A 25814-nucleotide genomic window follows, 5' to 3' on the forward strand; every position below is an offset into this window, starting at 1 on the left:
GATATCAAACAGAAATGATCCGGTATACAGAGAACACAGCAACAAAGTTGGTTAATAAAGTGCAGTGTGCCAGCAGCAGACAGGACACGTGAATGTATATGAAGATAGATAGAATAAAGTACAGATTGTCTGTGTCTACATAGGTCACTACAGGTCAGTAAATAGTATCATACATGAAGTGGCGTTTATGCAAGCCCATACACAGAGGATAAAGGTGATTTGTAACTATAAGTATTACAATCTAGGGGTATGGGGAAGCATAATTCAAAATGGCAAGATCATAGCGATACCAGTGTAAAACCATCAAGGAAGCCACAACTAAGAAGTGAAAGAAAAGTAGTAGGGGGCAATGGGTGTAATAAGTGATTCACAAAGGGGCACATCTATGTGAATGGACACAGAGAAACTGCTGTGCAGGATGAAAAGACCTGTGGCGACAAACCCTGACACGCGTTTCGGACCAGACCTTCGTCAGGGGGTCATTTTTTGAGAGTGCCTTAGTGCCACCACTTATTTGTACAACATCTTTCTTGTTCTCATACTTTTATCATTTAGTCATGTAACCTATGTCTCGGTTCCATTCCTACTTCTCGGTTTCCCAGAGACAAAACTAATCCAGCTCTGCCGCAGGTGATACACAGGTCTCTCCTTCATGTGTATATAGGGAGACACCAGTCAATCAGCAGCTGCGTCACTAGGAAAAGTTGGCTGGAGGCAGAGCTGAACTACTTTCATTGGCAGCTGCATCTTCAAAGTATACCATCCCCGAAACACTGATGTGTTTCATAGAATAGTACACTAGGTTGCAGTCGTGCAACTGGGCTGCGATTCATGCTGCCTACACTTTGCATAGAATGATTTACTGACCGGTTCCATCGACAAAATCTTGATGCACATCGGTCACCTTGTGGAATCCATGCCTCGATGGTGCAGAGCTGTTTGGTTACAAGAGGGGGCTGCACAATATTAAGCAGGGGGTTTCAATGTTTCATTAGATTAAAATATACCGAGGGAAATAAGGGAAGGAGGGTGGCTGGCTGTAGGGTCACTTTAGCAGTTTTGTATAGGACAATTCTACATCAGTCTTTAAATGTACGTAGACAACACAGCAGATACCAACAATGACCGTTGAAAACGGTGAATTTGAGATGATTTGTGCCGAGTAGTGGGATTTGAATTGAATACTACAATAATACAACAGAGACAGTGTAACAAAAACGTATCTAATTTTTATTGTATTTAATCAAAAAAATCTAAATTTCATTTTAGTTTGAACTGTTATATCATTAGAGAATAATTGAATATGAAGCATATGCTGTGGAGTACCTTATGAAGCGGAAACAATATAGTTAATTACTTAGGGTGTGTTCACACTGCGTCTTTTTGTACGCAGAATATGCAGCAAAAACCATCATATCCAAGTAAAGCCAGTTGCTGATCATATTATATTGTACAGGCTTTTGAGCTTCTTTTTAACACTTCACAATCTTTCAAAGATGCCAAATGATGTTTTATTCTGGTGAATAAATTACAATGAGAGTCAATGGGATGATTAAAAAAAATTCCCAGAAGATGCCCAAGCGCTTTTCAGTGTTTGTGTCTCAAGAAAAAAAACCAATTGTTTTCTTCAATTTATTAATATACATAAATTCCATTTATACTATCAATTGTCCTTACATATATAATTTGCCAATAAAACATAGGCTGCACTTTCTTAACATGAATTTATACACACATTTTTTGTTTACCTGATTGATGTTTTGAGGAACAAAACATTTTTTGAAGTGACAAAAAAAATGATATAAACTTTGAAATTTATTAATTCATCAATAAAATCATGTAAAATACAGGAAAGACGGTACTGGAAAAATCTAGGCTGCTTTAGAAGTCCACAATAATTTGATGATTCTATGGCAACAGGTTTATGCTACTGCTTTCACAGCTGGCAATAGATATTGTTGTAAACAATGAACTTTAAAATATATCTAAAGTGCAAATATCTGAAAGTGCTCTTGCATAAATTTAGGAATTAGCATCAGTAGAAATGATGAACGACTCCCGGAGAAGCAGGGCGAAACGCGCACGTCGGGGCTAGGCGGCTGGAGTCCCGGCAGCGGCACTAAGGTATCCGATTACATCCTATGCTTTCAAACATGCAGGGTCAGTTTAGTTTGACATAATAAGCTTATCCTCCTGATCATTTTTACTGATGCTTATGGACACATTAATGCTTATATGGTAAATAAGGTTGTCCTTTAGCCACAGCACTACAGGTGGATAGATTTATTTGAGAGAAACTAAACGTGCAACTGATTCAAGGCAGTGATTATAATTGTTGGCATTGGTATTATAAGTGAACAGCACTATCTATTGGCTAAAAAATGGAATAGCATAACCTTGATAATTATTATATTTCTAATGGTATCTTTAAAATTTAATACGATCATCCTTTTTGGCATTTACACTTTAGAATTTAATTAAGGTAATTAATTCCTAAATTAATTTATGCAACAACACTTTCAGATATTTGCACCTTAGATAGAGTTTAAAGTTCATGGTTTACAATAATACCTATTGCCAGCTATGAAAGCCGTTGCATAAACCTGTTGCCATAGAATCATCAAATTTTTGTGGACTTCTAAAGCAGCCTAAACTTTTCCAGTACCTTTTTCCTGTATTTTAAAAGATTTTATTGACGAATTAATACATTTCAAAGTTTTATATCCTTTTTTTTGTCACTTTAAAACATTTTTTTGTTCCTCAAAACATCAGTCAGGTAAACAAAAAAAAGTGTGTATAAATTCATGTTATAAAATAAGTCCAAACAACATGCAAAAAATGTCGTCAAAAACATACCATAAAGCACGGTTTGATAAATGGTCTTGGTTTTATGTAGCGGAAAAAGATGCCGTGTGAACACAACTTTAAAAGTAGACATGCCTACAGCTCGTAAAAGATCAGTTTGGGAATTGATTATTTTCATTGGTTTCCTAACATTTTTACACTGCACTCTTATCCAGGAAAGATGGAGGTAAATATCATAGAGGAAACGGTAACAAATGGATAATTCCGCCCCACCTTTAACTTTAATGACAATTTGCCAAATCTAGAGCAGATTTGGTTTTCTGAAGCTACATCTTCATATCCAAGGTTCCCAACCTCTCCAGACTCTGCCAAGTATATTGGGGTCAGTAGCCTGATCAATAAGACATTTTACTTGCTTCTCCTCAGAAAGTCCATCATCAGGTTGTCTAGCCCGTACATTATTTGTCTTATCTCCTTTTGCAACGTCACAGAATTTTTTATACGCTTTACACTTGGCGTGTCCCAGACCCAGTTCTTCACTGAAATAAATAATTTAGGTATTTATTTTCGCCAATGGCAATTCTACAAATTTGAGTTATCACCAACATTATTACTAGCATGCCTAATTGCTCATAAAAATACATTAAGTATAAATTAATAAAAACAATTGAAATGACATGATGCTGCATCATACAGAAAAAAAAGTATGCATAAAATTCTATGTAAAAGATCCAGTTCTTATTTCATTAAGTCACTGTACAAGAAATAAATATAAACAAATAAGTATTAACCCCTTAACCCCCAAAGCTTTTTTTTTCGGTTTTGCGTTTTCGTTTTTCACTCCCCTTCTTCCCAGAGCAATAACTTTTTTATTTTTCCATCAACATGGCCATGTGAGGGTTTATTTTTTTGCGGGATGAGTTGTCCTTTTGAACGGCACTATTGGTTTTACCATGTCGTGTACTAGAAAACAGGAAAAAATTCCAGGTGCAGTGAAATTACAAAAAAAAGTGCAATCCCACACTTGTTTATTGTTTGGCTTTTTTGCTAGGTTCACTAAATGCTAAAACTGACCTGCTATTATGATTCTCCAGGTCATTACGAGTTCATAGACCCCAAATAGGTCTAGGTTCTTTTTTATCCAAGTAATGAAAAAAAAATTCCAAACTTTTATAAAACAAAAATAAAAAATTGCGCCATTTTCTGAGACCAGAAGCGTCAGCATTTTTAGTGATCTGGGTTTGGGTGAGGGCTTTTTTTTTTGTGCGCCGAGCTGACGTTTTTAATGATACTATTTTGGTGCAGATACGTTCTTTTGATCACCTGTCATTGCATTTTAATACAATGGGGTGGGGACCAAAAAAAAAGTAATTCTGGCGTTTTGAATTTTTTTCTTGCTACACCGTTTAACGAACAGGTTAATCCTATTTTTTATTGATAGATCGGGTGAATCTGAACGCAGCGATACCAAATACGTGTATGTTTGATTTTCTTATTGTTTTATTTTGAATGGGGCGAAAATAGAATTAGACTTACCGGTAATTCGGTTTCTAGGAACCTTCCACGACAGTCACCTTGGAGGTTGTCTCCCCGCCCTAATGGGGGACAGGAAACACAAAGAGGTTAAATAACCCTCCCGTTCCTGCTACCTCCAGTGTTTTTTCTGGACATACCAGCATGAATAGTTACCACCAGTAGAGCAGGAATCGTCCGGTAAGATATTAGATAGGGAGGGAAATTAGTGCTGTCGTGGAAGGTTCCTAGAAACCGAATTACCGGTAAGTCTAATTCTATTTTCTGCAGTCACCTTCCACGACAGTCACCTTGGAGTCATACCAACACTAATTTTTAGGGAGGGATTACGGCTTGCAGAACGCGTCTGCCAAATGTTAGATCCCTATTAAAATTCAGTCTGTAGTGTCTGGTAAAGGTTTTTTTTTACAGAGGACCAGGTGGCAGCTCTGCATATCTGTGCCGAAGACGCGTTCCCTCTTGCTGCCCATGAAGTAGCGACTGATCGAGTGGAGTGGGCCTTTAGCATCTCGGGAGGAGAGAGATCTCTTGATGAATATGCCAGGGAGATGGACTGCTTGATCCAACTTGCTATCGTGTTTTTTGCCGCCTTCTATCCCTTATTCCGTCCTGAATACTGAATAAACAGGTTCTGGTCGATTCTCTAATCCCTGGGTAATTCAAGGTAATGGAGGACCACTCTGCGAACATCCAGGGTGTGGAACCTTTCTTCCTTTGTATTAGAAGGATTTGGGCAGAATGAGTGCAACACAATATCCTGACCTCGATGGAAGTCTGACACCACTTTGGGCATAAAGGAGGGGTCTAGGCGCAGTACTATACTGTCAGAGTTGAGAAGGAGGTATGGTTCTTGTACCGATAGGGCCTGTAGTTCCCCCACCTACCTAGCCGTGGTGATTGCTACGAGCAAGACTGTTTTGAGTGTGAGGATCCTCAAGGAAATTTCTGACGGGCTCAAACGGGGCCTGTGTTAGGCTATTCAGCACTATATTAAGATCCCAGAGGGCAACCCGACTAGGGAGTGTAGGCCGTATTCTGCTTTCCGCGGTCATGAATCGTTTAACCCAGCAGTCATGAATCGTTTAACCTAATGGTGTCTGGCTAGGTCTTGGTCAAAAAGGAACTAAGGGCAGATACTTGAACCCTTAGTGTGCTTGGAGTAAATCCTAGCTCTAACCTTTTTGCAGGAAATCTAGGACCTGGGCAATATTGGGATGGAAGGGGTCAGGGACCTTAGGAAGACACCAGGAAGAAAATTTCTTCCATATTTTGCCATATATGGCATTTGTTACCAGCTTTCTACTTTTTTGAAGGGTCTGGATTACTTCATCCGATAGCCCTTTGGCCCTCAGAATGTTGGCCTCAATAACCAAGCTGTTAGACTCAATTTGCTGGGGTTTGGGTGCAGTAAGGGACCCTTGAAAAGGAGGTCGGTCTTTTGGGGTAGAAGCAAGGGACCTTCCAGGGCCATGTCCAACAGGGTGCTGTACCAGCTCCGTCCTGGCCACAATGGAGCCACCAGGATTGTCGTGACCCTGTCTGATCTGATCTTCCGCAGCGTCCTTGCCAACATAGGGATTGGTGGAAAGGCGTAGGCCAGTCTGAAGACCCATGGATGAGCGAACGCATCCGTCCCCCGGGCTCCGTACGTGGGACCGAGGAAGAAATAAGTTGTTGTTTTTGCGTTTTGAGCATTCACAAATAGGTCAACTTCTGGGTCTCCCCATCTTGAGGTCAAAGACTGGAAGAACTCCTGATTCAGACACCATTCCCCGGATGGACGTCCTTCCTGCTTAGGAAGTCCGCCTGGATGTTTTCCGACCCTTTCAGGTGTACCGCGGAGATGGATAATAGGTGCTTTTCTGCCCATAGGAAGATTCTTTTTGCCACCGTCTTCAGACTGGTGTACTTCGTACCCCCTGGTGTCTGAGATATGCTACCATGGTTACGTTGTCGGAGTATATCCAGACGTGATGGTTCTGGATAAGGGATGAAGCGACTTTTAGTGCTTCTGCTGCGTTCAATTCCCTTAGATTTGAGGATCTGGTTCTTATGTTTTGGGACCATTGTCCCTGGAAGTAAGACTCCTCCACCACGGCTCCCCAACCTCTCAGACTGGCATCGGTACAGAGTATTTTCAGAGGAAGCTGGTCCCAGTTTATTCCTCGTTTCAAGTTCTGGTAGCTCAGCCACCACAAGAGGGCCGATTTTACGTGTCCTGGAAGTTGAATCCTTTTTGACAGATTGTTCTGATACTTCCTTGCGTTTACCAGGACGTATGACTGGATGATTCGCGTATGCGCCTGTGCCCAGGATACCGCCTGAATACACAATCTCAGGGAACCCAGGATAGACATGGCGTCCCTCAGAGTCAGTGCCCTTTGTTCTCTGAACCGAATTATTCTCCGACGAAGGTCTGATTGACGATCCTCGGGAAGAAAGGACGTCCTCTTTTCCGAATCTAAGAGGATCCCCAGGAATTTTTTCCTTGGGGAAGGATGAAGGTCCAACTTCTGGAGATTCGGGATCCAACCTAGGGATTCGAGCATCTGCAGGGTCTTTGATACGTCCTGGTTCAGCCGGGATACCGTCTAAATATGGAACGATGCATATTCACTGAAGACGGATAGAAACGACTGCTTCCCTCATTTCGTAAATACCCTTGGTGCCGGGGATACGCCAAATGGAAGGGCGTTGAACTGGAGATGGCTGATCCCCTGGTCGTGGGAGACTGCGAACTTCAGGAACTTCCGGTGATCTGGATGAATTGGGACATTGTAATAAGCGTCCCTTAGGTCTATTGTAGCCATCAGCCAGCCCTGCCCAATAAGAGGGATTGCCGATTTTACCTACTCCATCTTAAACCTCCGGTATCTGATGAAGCGATTCAGGGGTTTTAGGTTTATGATAAGTCTGTGCTTTCCGGAGGGCTTGTTCACCAGGAATAGGCGGGAGTAATGTCCTCTGCCTATTTCCTGTTGAGGTATATACGAGATTACTCCTTCCCGTAATAGATCTATCTGAAGTAGGACTTTTTGGAGACTTGGGGACTGTGCAGGGGTGACCGTTAAACAGTGAGGGGGATGATCGAACTCTAGTTTCAGCCCAAATTGTATAGTAAGCAGGATCCACTGGTGCGAGGTCATGGCCTGCCATTGGGCGAAAAACTGAGTGAGTCGACCCCCCACCGGGGAGTCACTGTTTGTCTGGGGGTTGTTGTTGCTGAGGGACAAGGATGTTCTTCCCTCTACCCCCCTTCGGGTAAGCTCCATCGTCCCATCTTGCCTTTCCCTCTGAACTCCTTCTGGGAGGACTGCTCTCGTGGGGGACGAAAAAATCGTCTCTTGGTAACTCTCTGCTCGGGTAGCAATTTCTTTTTGTCGGAAGCCTTTGAGGATGTCATCCAAGACTGGTCCGAACACGTGGTGCCCCTGGAAGGGGATGGCACAGAGTTTTGTCTTAGAGGTGATGTCACCTCCCCATGACTTAAGATAAAGGGCTCTTCTAGCCGAATTTGTAAGGACTAGGGACCTTGCTGCTACCCGTACCGTTTCTCCCGAAGCATCGGCTAAAAAGCCTGTTGCTTTTTGGAGGAGGGAAAGGGAATCTAAGTTTTCTTCTCTGGGAGTACCCCCAGAGAGGTGTTCCTCTAACGTACGAAGCCAGAAAAACAATGATCTGGCGACGCAGGTGGAGGCTACGTTTGCCTTGAGCAAGTTCGTAGAAGCTTCCCAGGATTTTTTAAGGTGACTTTCTATTTTGCGATCCATCGGATCCTTCAACTGGGAAGAGTCCTCGAAAGAAAGGGACGTCTTTCTCGTCACTCTAGAGACCTGAACATCTATTTTAGGGATCTCCCAAATAGCGCTGTCACCCTTGAGGGGAAAGCGGTTTTTTTTGTTTTTGTTTTTTTTTGTTTTTTTTAGCTCTGATGGTACACCAAGTGCCTTCTCTGGGGAGGACCACTCCTGAGCTATTAGATTTTGTATGTTTTCATGAAACGGAAAGCCTTTTCTACCTCTGGGTTTCAGCCCCCCAAACATCTCATCTTGGACTGAGAGCTTCACCTCCTCCTCCTCAACCCCCATGGTATTTCTCACCATGGAGACCAACTACTCCATATCCTCAGAGGAGAAATAGTATTTCTTTGCGTCGTGTTTGGAGAAGGATGTGGAGCCCTCATTCTCCCAAATATCCTCCGACCCTGAGGAGCGGACTTCTCCTGAATCCGAATCGGCTTCCGTAGGTGCCCTTTTCCTCTTTTTTGGGAGAGGGCCCTGGGTCACCAGGGTCTGGGCCGCCATGGAGGTCTGAACCTCCTGTCTAATGAGAGTTTTTATGCTGTCAAACAGGGAGGGCTGTTCAGTACGCAGAATGTTTTGCGTACAGGGCTGGCATAGCTTTTTATAATCAGAAGGGAACCTGGCACCGCAGATACCACATTTGCAGGGGTTTCTTGGGGCAGAGGCCTTGTCCTCCTGCAAGAAGAGAGAGGCTTGCTCAGACCCGTGCCACCAAAGTTTGACAGTTTAAGGGATCGGCCCTGCTACTCAAGGTGGGAGGGGGAACGCTGGGCTCCGCAGATGCAGCAGTTGAGGGCTTATCACCATCCATGTCAGCACTCATACAGACACACTGCGCTTACCTTGAGTCTGTGGCACCCTTATATGGGCGTTACAGCGTTGGTCGTTTTGTGCCCCTCCTTCCTCCTGGTCTATGGGGAGGAACTGCTGCCCGACCCCTGCTGCCATTGGGTTTCCTGGGTGCCGGCACGCGTCCCCATCCCGGGAGACACTGGAGGACGCGAACCGGAAGTGCGCCACCAACGTCACCTCCGGTCTGAAGCTCCGCCCCCTCCGACACACGCGGCCCCGTACAACAGCGTGGGAGGGAGGAAGCCGGGGAGCTTACGAGAGGACCCTGGCCAGCACTATACCGCCCCACTTTGCCCCGGGGGGGCGAGGGAGGGGCAGACAAGTCCCGAGTCACACCGGGAGGTGGAGATGGGAGCAGCGACACGGAGGAGGAGAGGCAAACCTCCCGACCTCAGCTCCCCAGTTGTATGTAGGAGCTCTGCTCGCTGGCCACGGCAGCCCCTCTGTAACCTCTTCATGCCCCACTGGGGGACAGGAAAAACACTGGAGGTAGCAGGAAGGGGAGGGTTATTTAACCTCTTTGTGTTTCCTGTCCCCCATTAGGGCGGGGAGACAACCTCCAAGGTGACTGTCGTGGAAGGTGATCTGGAGAAAGGGGGGTGATATGAACATTATTTTCTTATTTTTAAACACATTTTTATTTTAGTTTTGGCATGCTTCAATAGTCTCCATGGGAGACTAGACGCTGCCAAAACCCGACCGGCTCTGCTATGTAGAAGTGATTAGATCGCCACTATATAGCATATTTACTCACTTGCTATGAGCGCCGACCACTGGGTGGCGCGCATAGCAAGCCGGCACTCACAACCATAGAGGTCTCCAGGAGACCTCTGGTTGTCAATGCTGACACACCGGTGACCCGCGATCATGTGACACGGGTCACCGGTGAGCGCATTTCCGGCCGAATGGCCAGAAGACCCATTTAAATGCAGCTGTCAGCGTTTGACAGCGGCATTTGACTAGTTAATAGCCTTGGGTGGATAGTGATGCCACCCACAGCTATTGCGGTCACATGTCAGCTGTTCAAAACAGCTGACGTCCCGGGAAAGATGTGGGCTTACCGCCGGAGCCCACATCAAAGGGAGGGAGTCCGACATTGGCGTACTATTACCTTTATTTCCTTTGTGAACGCAACAAAAAAACAGGAAAAAAGGCAAATTGGACATAATTTCACACAAAATCCCAAAAATGTTTTGATCGCCTGTTACTATATTTTATTGCAATGTTTTGGTGACCAAACAAATGTAATTCTGGCGTTTTGTTTTTATTTTCTCGTTAAACCATTTACTGATTCTTTTTATATATTGATAGATCGGGCTTGCGTATCTTTTACTTTCTGGTATGGCATTTGACCTGTCAGGGTTGGCGCAACGTCATCTGTGCGACATGATGCACAAATTATGTTGCACAAGCCCTGTTAATCAAAACCTGCGCCGGAGATGCCGGAATGCAAAAAATTCATGAGCCTCCTATCTGGCCGCCAGGTACCACTGACCTGGACGCTTGACCGCGTGAATCGATCCGCTCTTTTCTTATCTGTTGCCTTACTTTTTTTCTTCTCATATTTCATCATGTTTAATACTTTTCATGTTTATAAATATAATTTTTTATTTCTCTCTAATTTGGGATTTTTTTTATTAAAATAGATTTTGAAATATTGCAATGCCTCATGTACTTATTGCATTTTATGCATATTGTCATATTTGATAAACTTTGGTGATAAAATTATAATATTTGTCAGGAAATCTGGGTCCTTTAACCTGTCCAATGACGGCTATATCCGACATTGGACGCCTCCCGCTGTCATCGCCGGAGTCCGCGCCTTTTCCGGCGCATGAGAGCTGATCTGATCAGTGGTCATGTGCCACTAACAGCTGTGGGTGGAATCGCAATCCACCAGCAGCTGTTAACATTTTAAATGCCGCTGTCAAACTCTGACAGCAGCATTTAACATGCGCGCACAGGAAGCGCGTTATTAACCCCGCCCACCGGCACCAGTGTCACATGACCGCAGGTCGCTGATGGTTTGGCATGGCATCCCGGGTTCTGCAGGAGACTCCTGTGGATGTCATAGCCGGATAGCTATGAGCGCTGCCCAGCGGTCGGCGCTCATAGTAAGTGAGCATTTCTGCTACATAGAGCAGGGCTGCAGCCCTGTTATGTGTAGCACATGCAACTGGATGATCACCATGCGTACTATTGAAGTAAAAAAAACATTTTTTTAAAAAAATATAAAAAAAATTTGAAATTTCAAATCACCCTCCTTTCGCCTCATTCAAAATAAACGAATAAAAAAATTAAATGTACACATATTTGGTGTTGCTGCGTTCAGAATCACTCGATCTATCTATATATATAAAAAAAGAGTAATCTTATCAGTAAACGGTGTAGCGAGAGAAAAAAATCAAACTGCCAGAATTACGTTTTTTTGGTCACTGCAACATTGCAATAAAATGCAATAACGGGCGATTAAAGGAATGTATCTACACGAAAATGGTATCAATAAATACATCAGATCGGCATGCAAAAAATAAGCCCTCACGCAACCCCAGATCCCGAAAAATGGAGACACCATGGGTCTGGGAAAATAGCGTCATCTTTTATTTTTACAAACTCTGGATTTTTTTTTCACCACTTAAATAAAAAAGTACCTAGACATGTTTGGTGTCTGTGAACTCGGAATGACCTGGAGAATCATAATGGCAGGTCAGTTTTAGCATTTAGTGAACATGGTAAAACAAATCCCAAAAACAATTGTGGAATTGCACCTTTTTTTGCAATTTCAATGCACTTGGAATTTTTTTTCCCCGCTTTTCAGTACCCGATATAGTAAAATCAATGGTGCCATTCAAAACTACAACTCGTCCCATAAAAAAAAAAGCCCTCACATGATCATATTGACATAAAAATAAAAAAAAAGTTATGACTCTGGAAAGAAGGGGAGCAAAAATGGAAACGCAAATACGGAAATGCCCCTGGCCCTTAAGGGGTTAATGAGCTTTGTGAGAGTAATTTGTAGTATGGAGATCATATTTTTTGGTGGTTGTCTATGATTTTATTAACATACGCTATTTGTAGTATATTACCTTCATATGAAATATTTTACCAAGTTTCATCCTTGCTGCTCCCCTATATACATACGTTAGGTTCTCCCTTTCTATTTCTCATTCCCTTAGAATTTATTTGGATTTGGCTCAGAAATTGAATCAGAAACTGCAGTGAATACAGGAGATGATATCATTTTGTTCACTGTCATGTGTTGTGGGCTACAAAAATTAGAAGACAAGTGTAAAGAGAATGCATCTTATGAATACTTACCACGTGATTGCAGCAGGATTTGCACCAGCTAACTTTCGTTTGGCACAATTGATCTTCTGTGCAGGATACCAGTCCTCAGAAGAAGTATTTATGCCTTTTACCCAGTCTCCTCCCTTTTTCAACTGTTTTGCCTCCAAATTCTACAGAAAAATTTAATATTAATGAGTATATAATAAGCAGGTTTATATTTTCAACAAATATTTGTAGAAATTCCGTAATTTATGCCCGACATAAAATGGCACAGAGTATTTCTAAAACTATGTGCCATTGTCCTGGACAGCTCAGGTAGCTCTGTTATCTATGCCTCCGGGTCCATTAAGATGACTAGGTGCGGTAGTCTCCATTTACTTCTCACTACTAGAGTGAAATCTGACATTGCCTCTTCCTGACTGTTCTGGGTGAAGGAGATTAAACATATTTACAGAACAGAAGACATAGTTGCTTACGAATCAACCAAATTGGGTAGCCCAGTGATCTTCTTGGAATTGCTTTCCATGAGTCACTCCAATTTTGACTAGGCTGATTTCTTGTACCCTTACAATAAGGGCTGCTGATAGTTTCTCTCCTTAAAGTGAACCTGTCAGCAGGATTGTGCACAGTAACCTACACACAGTGTCACGTCGGCCCCATTATACTAAATAAAATGATACCTTGGCTGATGAAATCCGTCTTGTGGCTGTTTCTTAATCTTTACATAATGGCATGGTTACTGTGCACTTATTCGCTTTTGCTTATTTAATTGAGCCAAGGGAATAAAACAGTCAATTTGAAAATGGTGCCCGCTGCGCCTGCGCAGTAGAAGCTATCAGTTTGTATAGAGATCTGATAGCTGCTGTTGCGCAGGCAGCGCCATCTTACTGGAAAAAAAAAATGTATTCCTCAAGATGCGATTACCTCTTGTCAGTGTATCGCAGGAGACCGGGTAGAGCGGTCACATCTCCCGATGTGACTGTCCTACAAATGAGATTGTAGTGGAACACTCGGTATTAAATGGGCTACGTCGGACGGGATAGTATTATATGTTGGCTTATTATTTTTTGATTGTTTGCAGGAGACAAGGACGTCGGGGATTAGGCGTTCATTAAGTTTAGTTAATTAAGATTCAGTAAAGCAGTCTGTGTGATTATTTCAAATAAAGGACTTTATTCTGGTTGTCTGGGTTTTATACAATATCACTATGGGGTTAGTAATGGATAGTTGTCTTATAGACACCTCTCCATTACAAACCCGTGGGCTTGATGCCACCTGACAATACAAAGGTGACATCAACCCCACAAATATGAACCCCTATAAGATGCGCCATTTCAGGGGCGGCTGAGAGCTGATGTTATATTCACTTATATTTGTTTTGTGTGTGTAAGCATTATATTTGAAAATGGTATGTAATGATATTATGGTCTTCAATGGAGAATGAAAAAGAAGAGGGTAAACAAGGAAATGACATCACAATTTTTTTTAAATATTATATCTTTATTTAGTGCTATGAATTTGCAAAAACGCATGAAAAAACGCATGCAAAACACCGAGGTTACTTACCAGTAGCCGGTTTTTCCGGAGCCCATAACAGCACACCTGAGAGAGGGATCCGCCCAGCTCCTCTCCCTCGCTTCAGTTGATTACAGAGCATTACACATATAACCAACACCACATTATAAATACACCCAACTAAAGTGCGCACCCATAAGGTGAAAAGGGTGGCGAATATACGGGTGCTGTCATGGGCTTGGGAAAAAAACAGCTACCAGTGAGTAACCTTGGTATTTTCCCTTCACCCATGACAGCTCACCTGAGAGGATTTTGGAGAATTTGAAACACCTTTAGGGATTGACCACCGCTTGCAGCACCCTTCTAGGTCAAGTCAGCAGAGGAGGATAGGTCCAACCTATAGTGCCTAAAGAAAGTGGATGGTGAGGACCAGGTAGCGGCCGTACAGATTTGGTCAATCAAAGCCTCTTCTTTTTATGCCCAGGAGGTCACCACGGCTCTGGTGGAGTAAGCCTTGATACCATCAGGAATCGGAGCACCACTAGCCGAGAAAGTAAGGCCTCCCTAATCCACCTGGCAATGGTACCCTTTTTGACACCCCATAACACTTCCTGCTACCCTGAAAGGCTATGAATAGGGATTGGGACCTCCTCCACTGGCTAGTCATAGACATATACTCTAGCAGTGCCCTCCTAAAGGCCCCGTCACACACAGCAAGATCGCTAGGGAGATCGTTGATTTTGTGACGCCACAGCGATCTCGCTGTGTGTGACACACATCAGCGACCAGCCCCCCTGCCGGGTATCGCTGATCGTACAGGATTGTCCTGGGCCATTTTTAGATCGTTGCTCTCCCGCTGGCCAGCGAGCATCGCTGCGTGTGGCAGCAGGAGCCAATGATCAGCGAGGCTCTCAGCACTCTAAGCAGGCGCTGGGAGCTGGTATCTAAGGTACACATCGGGTAACTAAGTGACGCGCGCCGCTTAGTAACCCGATATTTACCTTAGATACCAGCGTCCTCGCTGGTGTAGCTGCCTGTTTGACAGCTCACCTGCAGTCATGTAGCGACGCACCAGCGATCCTGACAAGGTCGTATCGTCGGGATCGCTGGTGCATCTTTAAGTGTAACGGTACCCTAACATCCAGATTGTGAGACTTTCTCTCCTCTGAATTTTTAGGGTTATCACAGAAGGAGGGGAGGACAATCTCCTGACTCCGATGAAACTTTGATGCTACCTTGGGAAGATATGCTGGATATGCTCATATATTTGCATATATGGAGGATTTATAGAAAGGTTAGAGCCACTAATATGATTGTTTTTAGGGTAATATATTTTACTGACAACTCACGTATGAGTTCAAATGGTTCCTTTGTGAGAGACTCCAACACTAAGTTTAGATCCCACGGGTAAACCTTCGGGATTGGTCTGGACCTATGACAGGACTTTATAAATCTTGCCACCCATATATTAGCCATAAGGTTACAGTTGTACAATGCACCCAAGGCAGACACCTGAACTTTAAGGGTACTAGTGGCTAACCCCAGTTCCAAACCCAACTGCAGAAACTCTAAGATGGTACTGATCGGAGGATTTTGGCCTAACTTCCCTAAAAACTCTGGGAATTTACTCCATGTTCTGCCGTAGATCCTTGTAGTTATGGGTTTCCTACTCCTTAGCAAGGTGGAAACTAGCCCTGGTGGAAACCTCCTACTACTCAGTTGTGTTGTCTCAAATTCCACACCGCTAGATGGAACCCCTTCACCTGGGCATGGAATATTGGCCCCTGACTGAGAAGGTCTGGAATCTCAGGCAGTATCCATGGATCTAACAGAGACATTATCCGTAATAGGGAAAACCAAGGGCTTTTTGGCTAGAATGGGGAAATCATAATCACTCTTGCTTGATCCCTTCTGATTGTCCTCACCACTGTTGGAATCAAGGCTACTGGATGGAATGTGTAAGCAATTTTGAAGTTCAAAGGAATCTGTAGGGAGTCTACAGTGAACGGCATTTCCCTTGGGTTTAGAGAACAGAATCTCTTTACCTTCCTGTTGCTTTTGTTGGCAAACAAATCTAGTCTGCCTCGATGTTCTCTGCCCCCTTTATATGTAGTGCCATAAGGGATAAGAGATGTTGTTCTGCCATCCGAAAAATGTTGTTGGCTGCTTCCATTAGGAAGTAGGACCTTGTTCCCAACCGACGACTGATGTATGCCACCGTGGCCCGGTTGTCTGACATAACACGGACGTCGTGACCCTGGAGAGGAAAAGAATTTTCTACAGCCCTCCCTACCGCCCAGAGTTCTTTTAGATTCGATGACAACTCCAGCTCCTGAGGCCCCCCAAGACCCCTGGATTGCGTGACTTCTCAGGTGTGCCCCCCACCCTGATACTCACGTCTGTTAACATCACGTCGCTTACCGTTCTTTCACAAGGAACCCCTGATGTCAAATTTGCCCTGTCTGTCCACCTTCCCATCTAAACACCCTTTTATCGATCTCTGTGCCGATAGTATCTCCCACTGCAGCTGTCTGGTATGGAATTGGGCCCATTTGACTACTGGGATACAAAATGTTAGGGTTCCCAACAGAAACATTGCATTTCTTAGGGTCATTTGTGGCCGCTCTATGGCTGATGAGGTTAGGTTTACCACCTTCTCTACTTTCTCCTTGGGCAAAAAACCAGCCTGTAGCCGTCCAGGATAAAACCCAAAAAGGCCTGCACCCTTAGGGGTTGTAGCTTTGAATTTTGAGTATTCACCATCCAGCCCAGTTCCTGTAGGGAATAGCCTATATTCCGTCAGAATAAATCCCAAGATTTACGTCCTTCTAAAGCAGGGGTCCCCAACCGCCGGTCCGCGGCCCAGCACCGGGCCGCTGCAGTGCCCTTGCCGGTCCGCGGACACAAGGGGAGCCAGGGGTGGTCAGTGGCGTAGCGGGGGCTGGGGCGGCGCGCAGCAGTTCTTAGCGGCGGCCAGGGAGCGATCCAAGCAGCTCCGCTGCCTGCAAGAGGGAATAGCAGGAGCGGAGCTGCAAGGACCCGTCCACTGCGTCCAGCTTCCTGCCCGCCGCCCGCGCTTCCTGTCTCTGACTGACACAGAGAGGAAAGCGCGGCCGCTGCTGTGTCAGAGCGAGGAAGCGCGGGCGGCGGGCAGGTGAGAGGAGAGAGGTGGTGTGTGTGTGTATGTATAATGTGTGTGTGTACATGTATGTCTGTGGGTGTGTGTGTGTGTGTGTGTAGCCTGGCCCTGGAGGAGATGGGGACATGAGGAGAAGGCCATGAGGGGAGTGATGGAGAGACGGCAGTGATGGTGAGAGGGGAGTGATGGGGTGAAGGCAATGATGGGGAGAAGGGAGTGATGGGGTGAAGGGAGTGATGGGGTGAAGGCAATGATGAAGAGATGGCAGTGATGGGGTGAAGGCAATGATGGGGAGAGGGGAGTGATGGGGTGAAGGCAATGATGGGGAGAGGGGAGTGATGGGGTGAAGGCAATGATGGGGAGAAGGGAGTGATGGGGTGAAGGGAGTGATGGGGTGAAGGCAATGATGAAGAGATGGCAGTGATGGGGTGAAGGCAATGATGGGGAGAGGGGAGCGATGGGGTGAAGGCAATGATGGGGAGACAGCAGTGATGGGGTGAAGGCAATGATGGGGAGACAGCAGTGATGGGGTGAAGGCAATGATGGAGAGATGGCAATGATGGGGAGACAGCAGTGATGGGGAGAAGGGAGTGATGGGGTGAAGGCAATGATGGAGAGATGGCAGTGATGGGGTGAAGGCAGTGATGGGGTGAAGGCAATGATGGGGAGAGGGGAGTGATGGGGTGAAGGCAATGATGGGGAGAAGGGGGTGATGGAGCACTTATTCAAAACCTATGGTGAGTTGAGTCACATTATAAATGTTATTTAATTATAAGTATGCACTGCTACACTACAACCGCGTCCATAGCCCCGCCCCTTATGACCAAAGCCCCGCCCCTGCCACACCTCCACCCCCGCCCTGCCGGGCCATGGAAGAATGGCCAGGGAGCGATCCAAGCAGCTCCGCTGCCTGCAAGAGGGAATAGCAGGAGCGGAGCTGCAAGGACCCGTCCACTGCGTCCAGCTTCCTGCCCGCCGCCCGCGCTTCCTGTCTCTGACTGACACAGAGAGGAGAGCGCGGCCGCTGCTGTGTCAGAGCGAGGAAGCGCGGGCGGCGGGCAGGTGAGAGGAGAGAGGTGGTGTGTGTGTGTATGTATAATGTGTGTGTGTACATGTATGTCTGTGTGTGTGTGTATATGTGTGTGTGTGTGTGTGTGTGTGTGTGTAGCCTGGCCCTGGAGGAGATGGGGACATGAGGAGAAGGCCATGAGGGGAGTGATGGAGAGACGGCAGTGATGGGGAGAGGGGAGTGATGGGGTGAAGGCAATGATGGGGAGAAGGGAGTGATGGGGTGAAGGGAGTGATGGGGTGAAGGCAATGATGAAGAGATGGCAGTGATGGGGTGAAGGCAATGATGGGGAGAGGGGAGTGATGGGGTGAAGGCAATGATGGGGAGAGGGGAGTGATGGGGTGAAGGCAATGATGGGGAGAAGGGAGTGATGGGGTGAAGGGAGTGATGGGGTGAAGGCAATGATGAAGAGATGGCAGTGATGGGGTGAAGGCAATGATGGGGAGAGGGGAGCGATGGGGTGAAGGCAATGATGGGGAGACAGCAGTGATGGGGAGACAGCAGTGATGGGGTGAAGGCAATGATGGAGAGATGGCAATGATGGGGAGACAGCAGTGATGGGGAGAAGGGAGTGATGGGGTGAAGGCAATGATGGAGAGATGGCAGTGATGGGGTGAAGGCAGTGATGGGGTGAAGGCAATGATGGGGAGAGGGGAGTGATGGGGTGAAGGCAATGATGGGGAGAAGGGGGTGATGGAGCACTTATTCAAAACCTATGGTGAGTTGAGTCACATTATAAATGTTATTTAATTATAAGTATGCACTGCTACACTACAACCGCGTCCATAGCCCCGCCCCTTATGACCAAAGCCCCGCCCCTGCCACACCTCCATCCCCGCCCTGCCGGGCCATGGAAGAATGGTCTTGCTTGAAACCGGTCCCTGGTGCAAAAAAGGTTGGGGACCACTGTTCTAAAGAACATAACTGTAAGATACAATATTGTTACCCTCCAGGAAGACATCCAGGCCTCGCTAGAACCCCTCGACTGAGTTTGCCATGACCACCTCCTCAGGCAAGGAATTCCAGATTCTCACTGCCCTAACAGTAAGGGTGAGTGCACACAGTGCGGATTGAGCTGCGTTTTTTTCCGCGTGGATGTGCAGGTAAAACCGCAGGTAGTGACCTGCGGATTTGCCAGCGGTTTTCCCCTGCGGTTTGACACCAGGACAATGGAACAGGTGTCAAACCGCTGCGGAGTCCGCAGAAAGAATTGACATGCTGCGGATTTAAAACCACAGCAAATCCGCGTGGAAAAATCCACAGCATGCGCACTGCGGTTTTGAAATCCCATTGCTTTGCATTGCACTGTACAATGCCTGCGGATCTGCAAGGCCAAATCTGCGTATCCGCAAGGCCAAATCTGCTGCGTATCCGCAGCAGAATCCGCAACGTGCACATATCCTAAAGAATCCTCTTCTATGTTGGTGGAAAAACCTCTCCAGACGAAGAGAATGTCCCCTTGTGATCGTCACCTTCCTTGGTATAAACAGATTGGAGAGATATTTGTATCGTCCCCTTATATATTTATACATGGTTATTAGATCGCCCCCTCAGTCGTCTTTTTTCTAGACTAAATAATCCTAATTTTGCTAATCTCTCTGGGTATTGTAGTTCCCCCATTCCCTTTATTAATTTTGTTGCCCTCATTTGTACTCGCTCTAGTTCCATTATATCCTTCCTGAGCACAGGTGTCCAAAACTGTACACAGTACTCCATGTGCGGTCTAACCAGGGATATGAACAGAGGCAGTATAATACTCTCATCATGTGTATCCAGACCTCTTTTAATGCACCCCATGATCCTGTTTGGCAGCCGCTGCCTGGCACTGGCTGCTCCAGGTAAGTTTATTATTAACTAGGATCCCCAAGTTCTTCTCCATGTCAGATTTACCCAGTGGTTTTCCGTTCAGTGTGTAATGGAGATAGTGATTCCTTCTTCCCATGTGTATAACCTTACATTTATCATTGTTAAACCGCATCTGCCACCTTTCGGCCTACGTTTCCAACTTTTCCAGATCCATCTGTAGCAGAATACTATCTTCTCTTGTATTGACTGCTTTACATAGTCTTGTATCATCTGAAAATATCGATATTTTACTGTGTAAATCTTCTACCAGAACTTTAATAAATATGTTGAATAGAGTAGGTCCCAACACTGACCCCTGCGGTACCCCACTGGTCACAGCGACCCAGTTAGAGAATATACCATTTATAACCACCCTCTGCTTTCTATCACTAAGCCAGTTACTTACCCATTTACACGCATTTTCCCCAGACCCAGCATTCTCATTTTGTGTACCAACCTCTTGTGTGGCACGGTATCAAACGCTTTGGGAAAATCAAGATCTACCATGTCCAATGACTCACCTTGGTCCAGTCTATAGGTTACCTCTTCATAAAAACTGATTAGATTGGTTTGACAGGAGCGATTCCTCATAAACCCATGCTGATGTGGAGTTAAACAGTTATTCTCATTGAGATAATCCAGAATAACATCCTTCAGAAACCCTTCACATATTTTACCAACAATAGAGGTTAGACTTACTGGCCCATAATTTCCAGGTTCACTTTTAGTGCCCTTTTTGAATATTGGTACCACATTTGCTATGTGTCAGTCCTGTGGAACAGACCCCTTCGCTATAGAGTCCCTAAATATAAGAAATAATGGCTTGTCAATTACATTACTTAGTTCTCTTAGTACTCGTGGGTGTATGCCATCCGGACCCGGAGATTTCTCTATTCTAATCTTATTTAGCCAGTTTTGCACCTCTTCTTGGGTTTAGATTGTCAATATTTTTTCCTTAATGCATCACTATGTAGGCATCCATATACGAAACGTGATATTATTTTGCAGAGGAAATAAAATTAAATCTCTCTCAAATAATTAATTCTAGGTGATAGATTAAATTTAATTTGATTTTAATAAAAGTCACACTGGCAGCAATAAAATGGACATCTATCATTACCTTCCAGTCCAGTGACGGCTCCTTTACAAACACATCCATTGTACTAATGAGCAGGTCAGGGTTTGCTCGATAGGCCCGTAAAGCATGTACCATCACAGAGTCAAATAAGCCAGTTTCTTTCAGGGGCAACATCAGGTTTATTATCTGACGTGTCAGACGGAAAGGCATCAGCTCAGGCACAGGTAAAAACTTAAGGAAAGGAGAAAGAATTAGAGAAATTAATATTTCACAACCAACAAATGCTAAACTCTGTGGAAGATCTAAGTAACAGGACAGATAATAAACTAGCTTTAGTAATTATACAAATAAGTTATGTTTAATAATAGATTTAATAACTTTGAACTAGTTGATTGCCAGTTACAATTAATATTAGAGTATAAAAAGATCTTTGTTAGTCCTAGTACATAGAATATTGTTAAAAACTGAATTATTTAAATGAAAGTACAAGCACTTTATATCCAATAATAAGATATGTCCACTGAATATTTTTTCTTGTCCAGTACTATGTTTTTTAATAAATTTGATCCCCATGTTACTTAGGTATAAGAATTAAAAGTTACATTTTATTTAGGTCTTTACTAGGGGATTTTTTGCCTTTCTCAATTTGTGAATATAAATAATAAAAATAAGCACATATTAAAAGACTACACATCCTTTTTAAAATGCCAGGTTTTTGACATGGAAAATCATGTATGATTTCAGAAATTTTACCCCCTTTAACGTCACCAATAATCTGTACAATTAAATTGGAAAACTAACTGAAATCTTTAGGACAACTTACATATTTTCAACTGGATGCAGGTCTCGGCTCTGGCTGGGAAATTCAAAAATGTTGATTTTCTGGTGAAGCAATTCTTTTGTTGACTTAGATCAGGGGTTGTGAACCTTTTTTTCTGCTAAGGGCCATTTGGATATTTAGACCATCCTTTGGGGACCGATCAAAATTATCAACTTGAAAATTACCCTGCTATATTTGGCCTAACATGTATCAATTTGGAGTGCAGGCGACTCTTTGTGATGATAAGTTTTGTAAAGAACTCGCAGTAAAGATGTCTCAAACACAGAAGTATATTAAATGAATGCAGGTCTCCTCGCATGGGGAAATTCATCACTGCTCATGATACATTTATTGAACTCAAGCAGTGAGATCTGCAGTATACATCACATAGGAGACACCAAGACTGCTGTCTATACACATCTAATATAAAAAAATTGGGGCTTGACTATAAACATCACAGGAGTCACTGAGACTGTTGTATACACATCACGTAGGTGCTAAAATATATACATGAAAGGAGACATGGGGCTGCTGTACATATATCACGGGAGACACGAGGCTGCAGTAAATACTCATCACGGGAGACACGGGGCTGTGGTATGTAAATCACAGGAGACATGTGGCTGCAATATATACATGACAGGAGATGCGAGGGCCTCGGTATATACATCACAGGAGACACAGGGCTGTGCTTTATGCACATCATGGGAGACATGGGGCTGCGGTATATACTCTTCATGGGAGAAACCAGGGGAGTGGTATACACACATAACATGATACACAGGGCTGCGGAATATACACATCACAGGAGACACGGGGCTGCAGTACATACATCACAGGTGGAGCAGGTCTGCGGTATATACATATTACAAGAGACTCAGGGCTGTGGTATATAGACATCATAGGAGATACAGGGCTGCGATGTATACATCACAGGAAACACAGGGCTGTGGTATACACCTCACAGGAAACATCAGGCTGTGGTTTATACATCACAGGAGACGCCAGGACTGCGGCAAAGACATCACAAGAGACATTGGACTGCCGTATATACATCACAGGAGACATGGGGCTGCCACTGCTTTCTTCTGTGGGATGGGAGAGTGGAAACTGCTCAAAGTATTTTCTGGCACTGACCAGTGATCAAAATGAACCAATAGGAAAAATCTCCTATTGTTGCCGGCCAGCAGATCTCAGCGGGCACACTGCGCATGCGACTGCCATTTTCTTCTGGGATGAGATGCAGGGCCGGGGGACAGAGGTGGAGGGTCCCAGGGACAGCGGAGGTATCGGGGAGACTCTGGGGTCCCAATTTCTCGCTCCACTGGTATTGCTAGATCATATCAGAGGACAGTGAAATCAATGGGAAAGCGGACTCTTTTTTGTGACCACCGTTATTCGGTGAATAACGGTGATCACAAGACTGGAGACTGTAAAAACCGACCCGAATCTTATTCTCTGGGGTCTCGGCTACCCCCAGTAGCTGAGACCCCGAAGATTTTCTGACGCTGAGGGCGCTACACACTTATTTCTCAGCGCCATTAAAAAATGCCGCTGAGGAATAAGTACCTTTAACTGCCGCCGTTAAAAGGCGTATCGGTGGTCATTAAGGGGTTAAAGAAACATGTCAGTTATCGGGACATCTACGCTTAGCTAATGTTTGTATTCTGGAATTAACAATCATTCTGGAGCATCTTTCCTTAGGTCTCTGCTTTGTGCTATTTCTCAGTTACTCAAACAATTTTTTTTTTAAATGGTATTATACCCTACAGGAGATGTAGGGACACTTGATAACAGGAATGGTAACACTTTGTATTCATACATGATGAGGAAGCATAAGAGGAAAAACAGCACAAAACATATTAGAAATGTTATATAGAACAGTTGTTTCACAGGAAACTTTGATAAAAGATGCGAGGAGAGCTCGGGGGTCCGGTGTTATCACTAAACTTTGCCTTAAAATTACAAACTGCTCTAATACATCTGGATTTACCTTCAGAACAATTACCTCCTCATTGGATTTAGCTCAAATTCACATGAAATACCCCACAATAAACATATGTAATCACTGTACTGGAGTTACCTGAGTTGCTGTGCCAAAGGCGTGACCAAAATCAATGCCAATCATTCCTCCAGTCTCCATATTGACCATGAAATTGCTCAGGTGGCGATCTCCAATGCCAAGGATCCAATGGCTTATACACAGCAAAGCGTGAGACCGGACAAAATGGGAGCGCAGAGCCAAAAATGCTTCAGGTGTTGCACTCATCTTAATAAAGGCCCTCCTGCAATGTATGTGAGAGATTCATTATTTACACATTATAGTCATTAGTGAGGCAGAAAACCCCATGACAAAAGATACCAAGCAATCCCAAACTCTTGGATACGTCGTCCTCTAGTATTCTCAAGAATTCTCAGTCGTCCTGCCAAATTAAACTATTGAACTACCGGTATGTAGAATGTTCCAGAGTAATACAGAAAATACAGCAATATGTGGTGGGGAATCTGCACATCCAACAAAACTAGTATCTTTTCTCTTTTCCCACCAAAACTTGTGTACACCTCAACTACCTTGACCAATCCCACCGAATCAAGTGCAGTACAGCTCAGTCATACCTCATTAAATAGCTTTTTTTTATATTGTACAGACATATAGAAAGTGTTCTCTAGGATATTTTTGTGTGACCACAGAAACATCAGTGATAAAGTGCTGTAGGATGTAAGAAGATATGATTTTATTTTATTACATTCACTGCTTTATATTTTTCCTGAGGAGTAACTAGACTTTCACTATATTGTTTTTTCTTTGGCTGGCATTTTTGTTGCCTGCCGATCAGTGGAGCCTCGAGACCCCCAACAATCGCTAAAGAGACCCCTGAATCGTGCACACCTCAGACAGGAGTTGCGCACTGTTCAGAGATCTATTGAGCAATCGATGGGGGTCTCTGGACTCAAACCCACGCCAATCTGCAGACAATGAGGCTGTTACCCCGATGACTTTTTGGTGAGTTTTTTGATGTTGCAGAATTTCAGCACCCATTATTTAAATTGGGATACGTTCATTTTATTAACATGCATTTTTTGTGTTTTTGGTGTGTCATGCTTTATTTTAAACAAAGCTCCTTTGTTTCTGATACTTCCTGGCATGTGGCTTTGGTATACTTAGATAAGGATTGCATGTGTTTTTTGCATTTCCAAAACAGAAAAGCATAAAAACAAATGTGCATTTTTTTTTTACCTGCGTATTTTCCTCATCTAATGCAAGTCTATGAGTAAAATCAGCACAGAAAACTCAGCGTACTCGCAAAAGGAAATTGACATGCTGCGGATTTAAAAGACGCACCACAGGTCAGTTGCAAGGTGGGCATGAGATTTCTATAACGCCCATCCACTTTGCTAGAACTGTGAAACGCTGCATTTTTTATGCATCAAAAGTATGCATGGGAATGCAGCTTTAACCCCTTAACTGCCAATATGCCTTTTAACGGCGGCAGTTAAGGGTACTTACTTCTCAGCGCCACTTTTTAATGGCGCTGATAAATAAGTGTATAGCGCCCCTAGCATCGGAAATTCTCCGTGGTCTTGGCTACCGGGGGTAGCTGAGACCCCGGAGAACATGATTTCGGGTCGGTTTTTTTCATTATCACAGTGATCAAAATAAAAAAATAGTAAGACAAACCCCCCTTTATCGCCCCCTTAGGTAAAAATAATAAAATTTAAAAAAATGTATTTCCATTTTTCCATTAGGGTTAGGGTTATTGTTAGCACTGGGGTTATAGCTAGGTTTAGGGTTATAGTTGGGGTTATAGCTAGGGTTAGGGTTGGGCCAGAATTAGGGTTATGGTTGGGGTTATAGCTAGGGTTAGGATTAGGGTTGGGGTAGTGGTTAGGGTTGGGATTATGGTTAGAATTGGGGGGTCCACTATTTAGGTACATCAGGGGATCGCTAAATGTGACATAGCACCCACCATTGATTCCAGCCAATTTTGCGTTCAAAAAGTCAAACGGTGCTCCCTCCCTTCTGAGCCCTGCCATGCGTCCAAACAGTGGCTATCCCCCACATACGG

At 44.3% G+C, this 25814-nt stretch overlaps 1 protein-coding gene across 1 annotated transcript in view; it reads right to left on the bottom strand.

Moving 5' to 3' along the window:
• Positions 1-2708: 2708 nt before the first annotated feature.
• The window catches only part of PRKDC (protein kinase, DNA-activated, catalytic subunit), a 503687-nt gene continuing 480581 nt past the window's right edge, over positions 2709-25814 (bottom strand). The window contains exons 83-86 of the mRNA XM_073583775.1: positions 23831-24032; positions 20970-21158; positions 12312-12451; positions 2709-3344 (exon numbers count right to left, since the gene is read on the bottom strand). Of these exons, the coding sequence (XP_073439876.1) occupies positions 3140-3344; positions 12312-12451; positions 20970-21158; positions 23831-24032 (736 nt within the window). The 3' untranslated portion in view covers positions 2709-3139. The remainder of the gene's footprint in view (positions 3345-12311; positions 12452-20969; positions 21159-23830; positions 24033-25814) is intronic.

Source organism: Dendrobates tinctorius, unplaced genomic scaffold, assembly GCF_039654945.1.
Source record: "Dendrobates tinctorius isolate UK_male_01 unplaced genomic scaffold, ASM3965494v1 ptg000081l, whole genome shotgun sequence".
Lineage (NCBI taxonomy): Eukaryota > Metazoa > Chordata > Amphibia > Anura > Dendrobatidae > Dendrobates > Dendrobates tinctorius.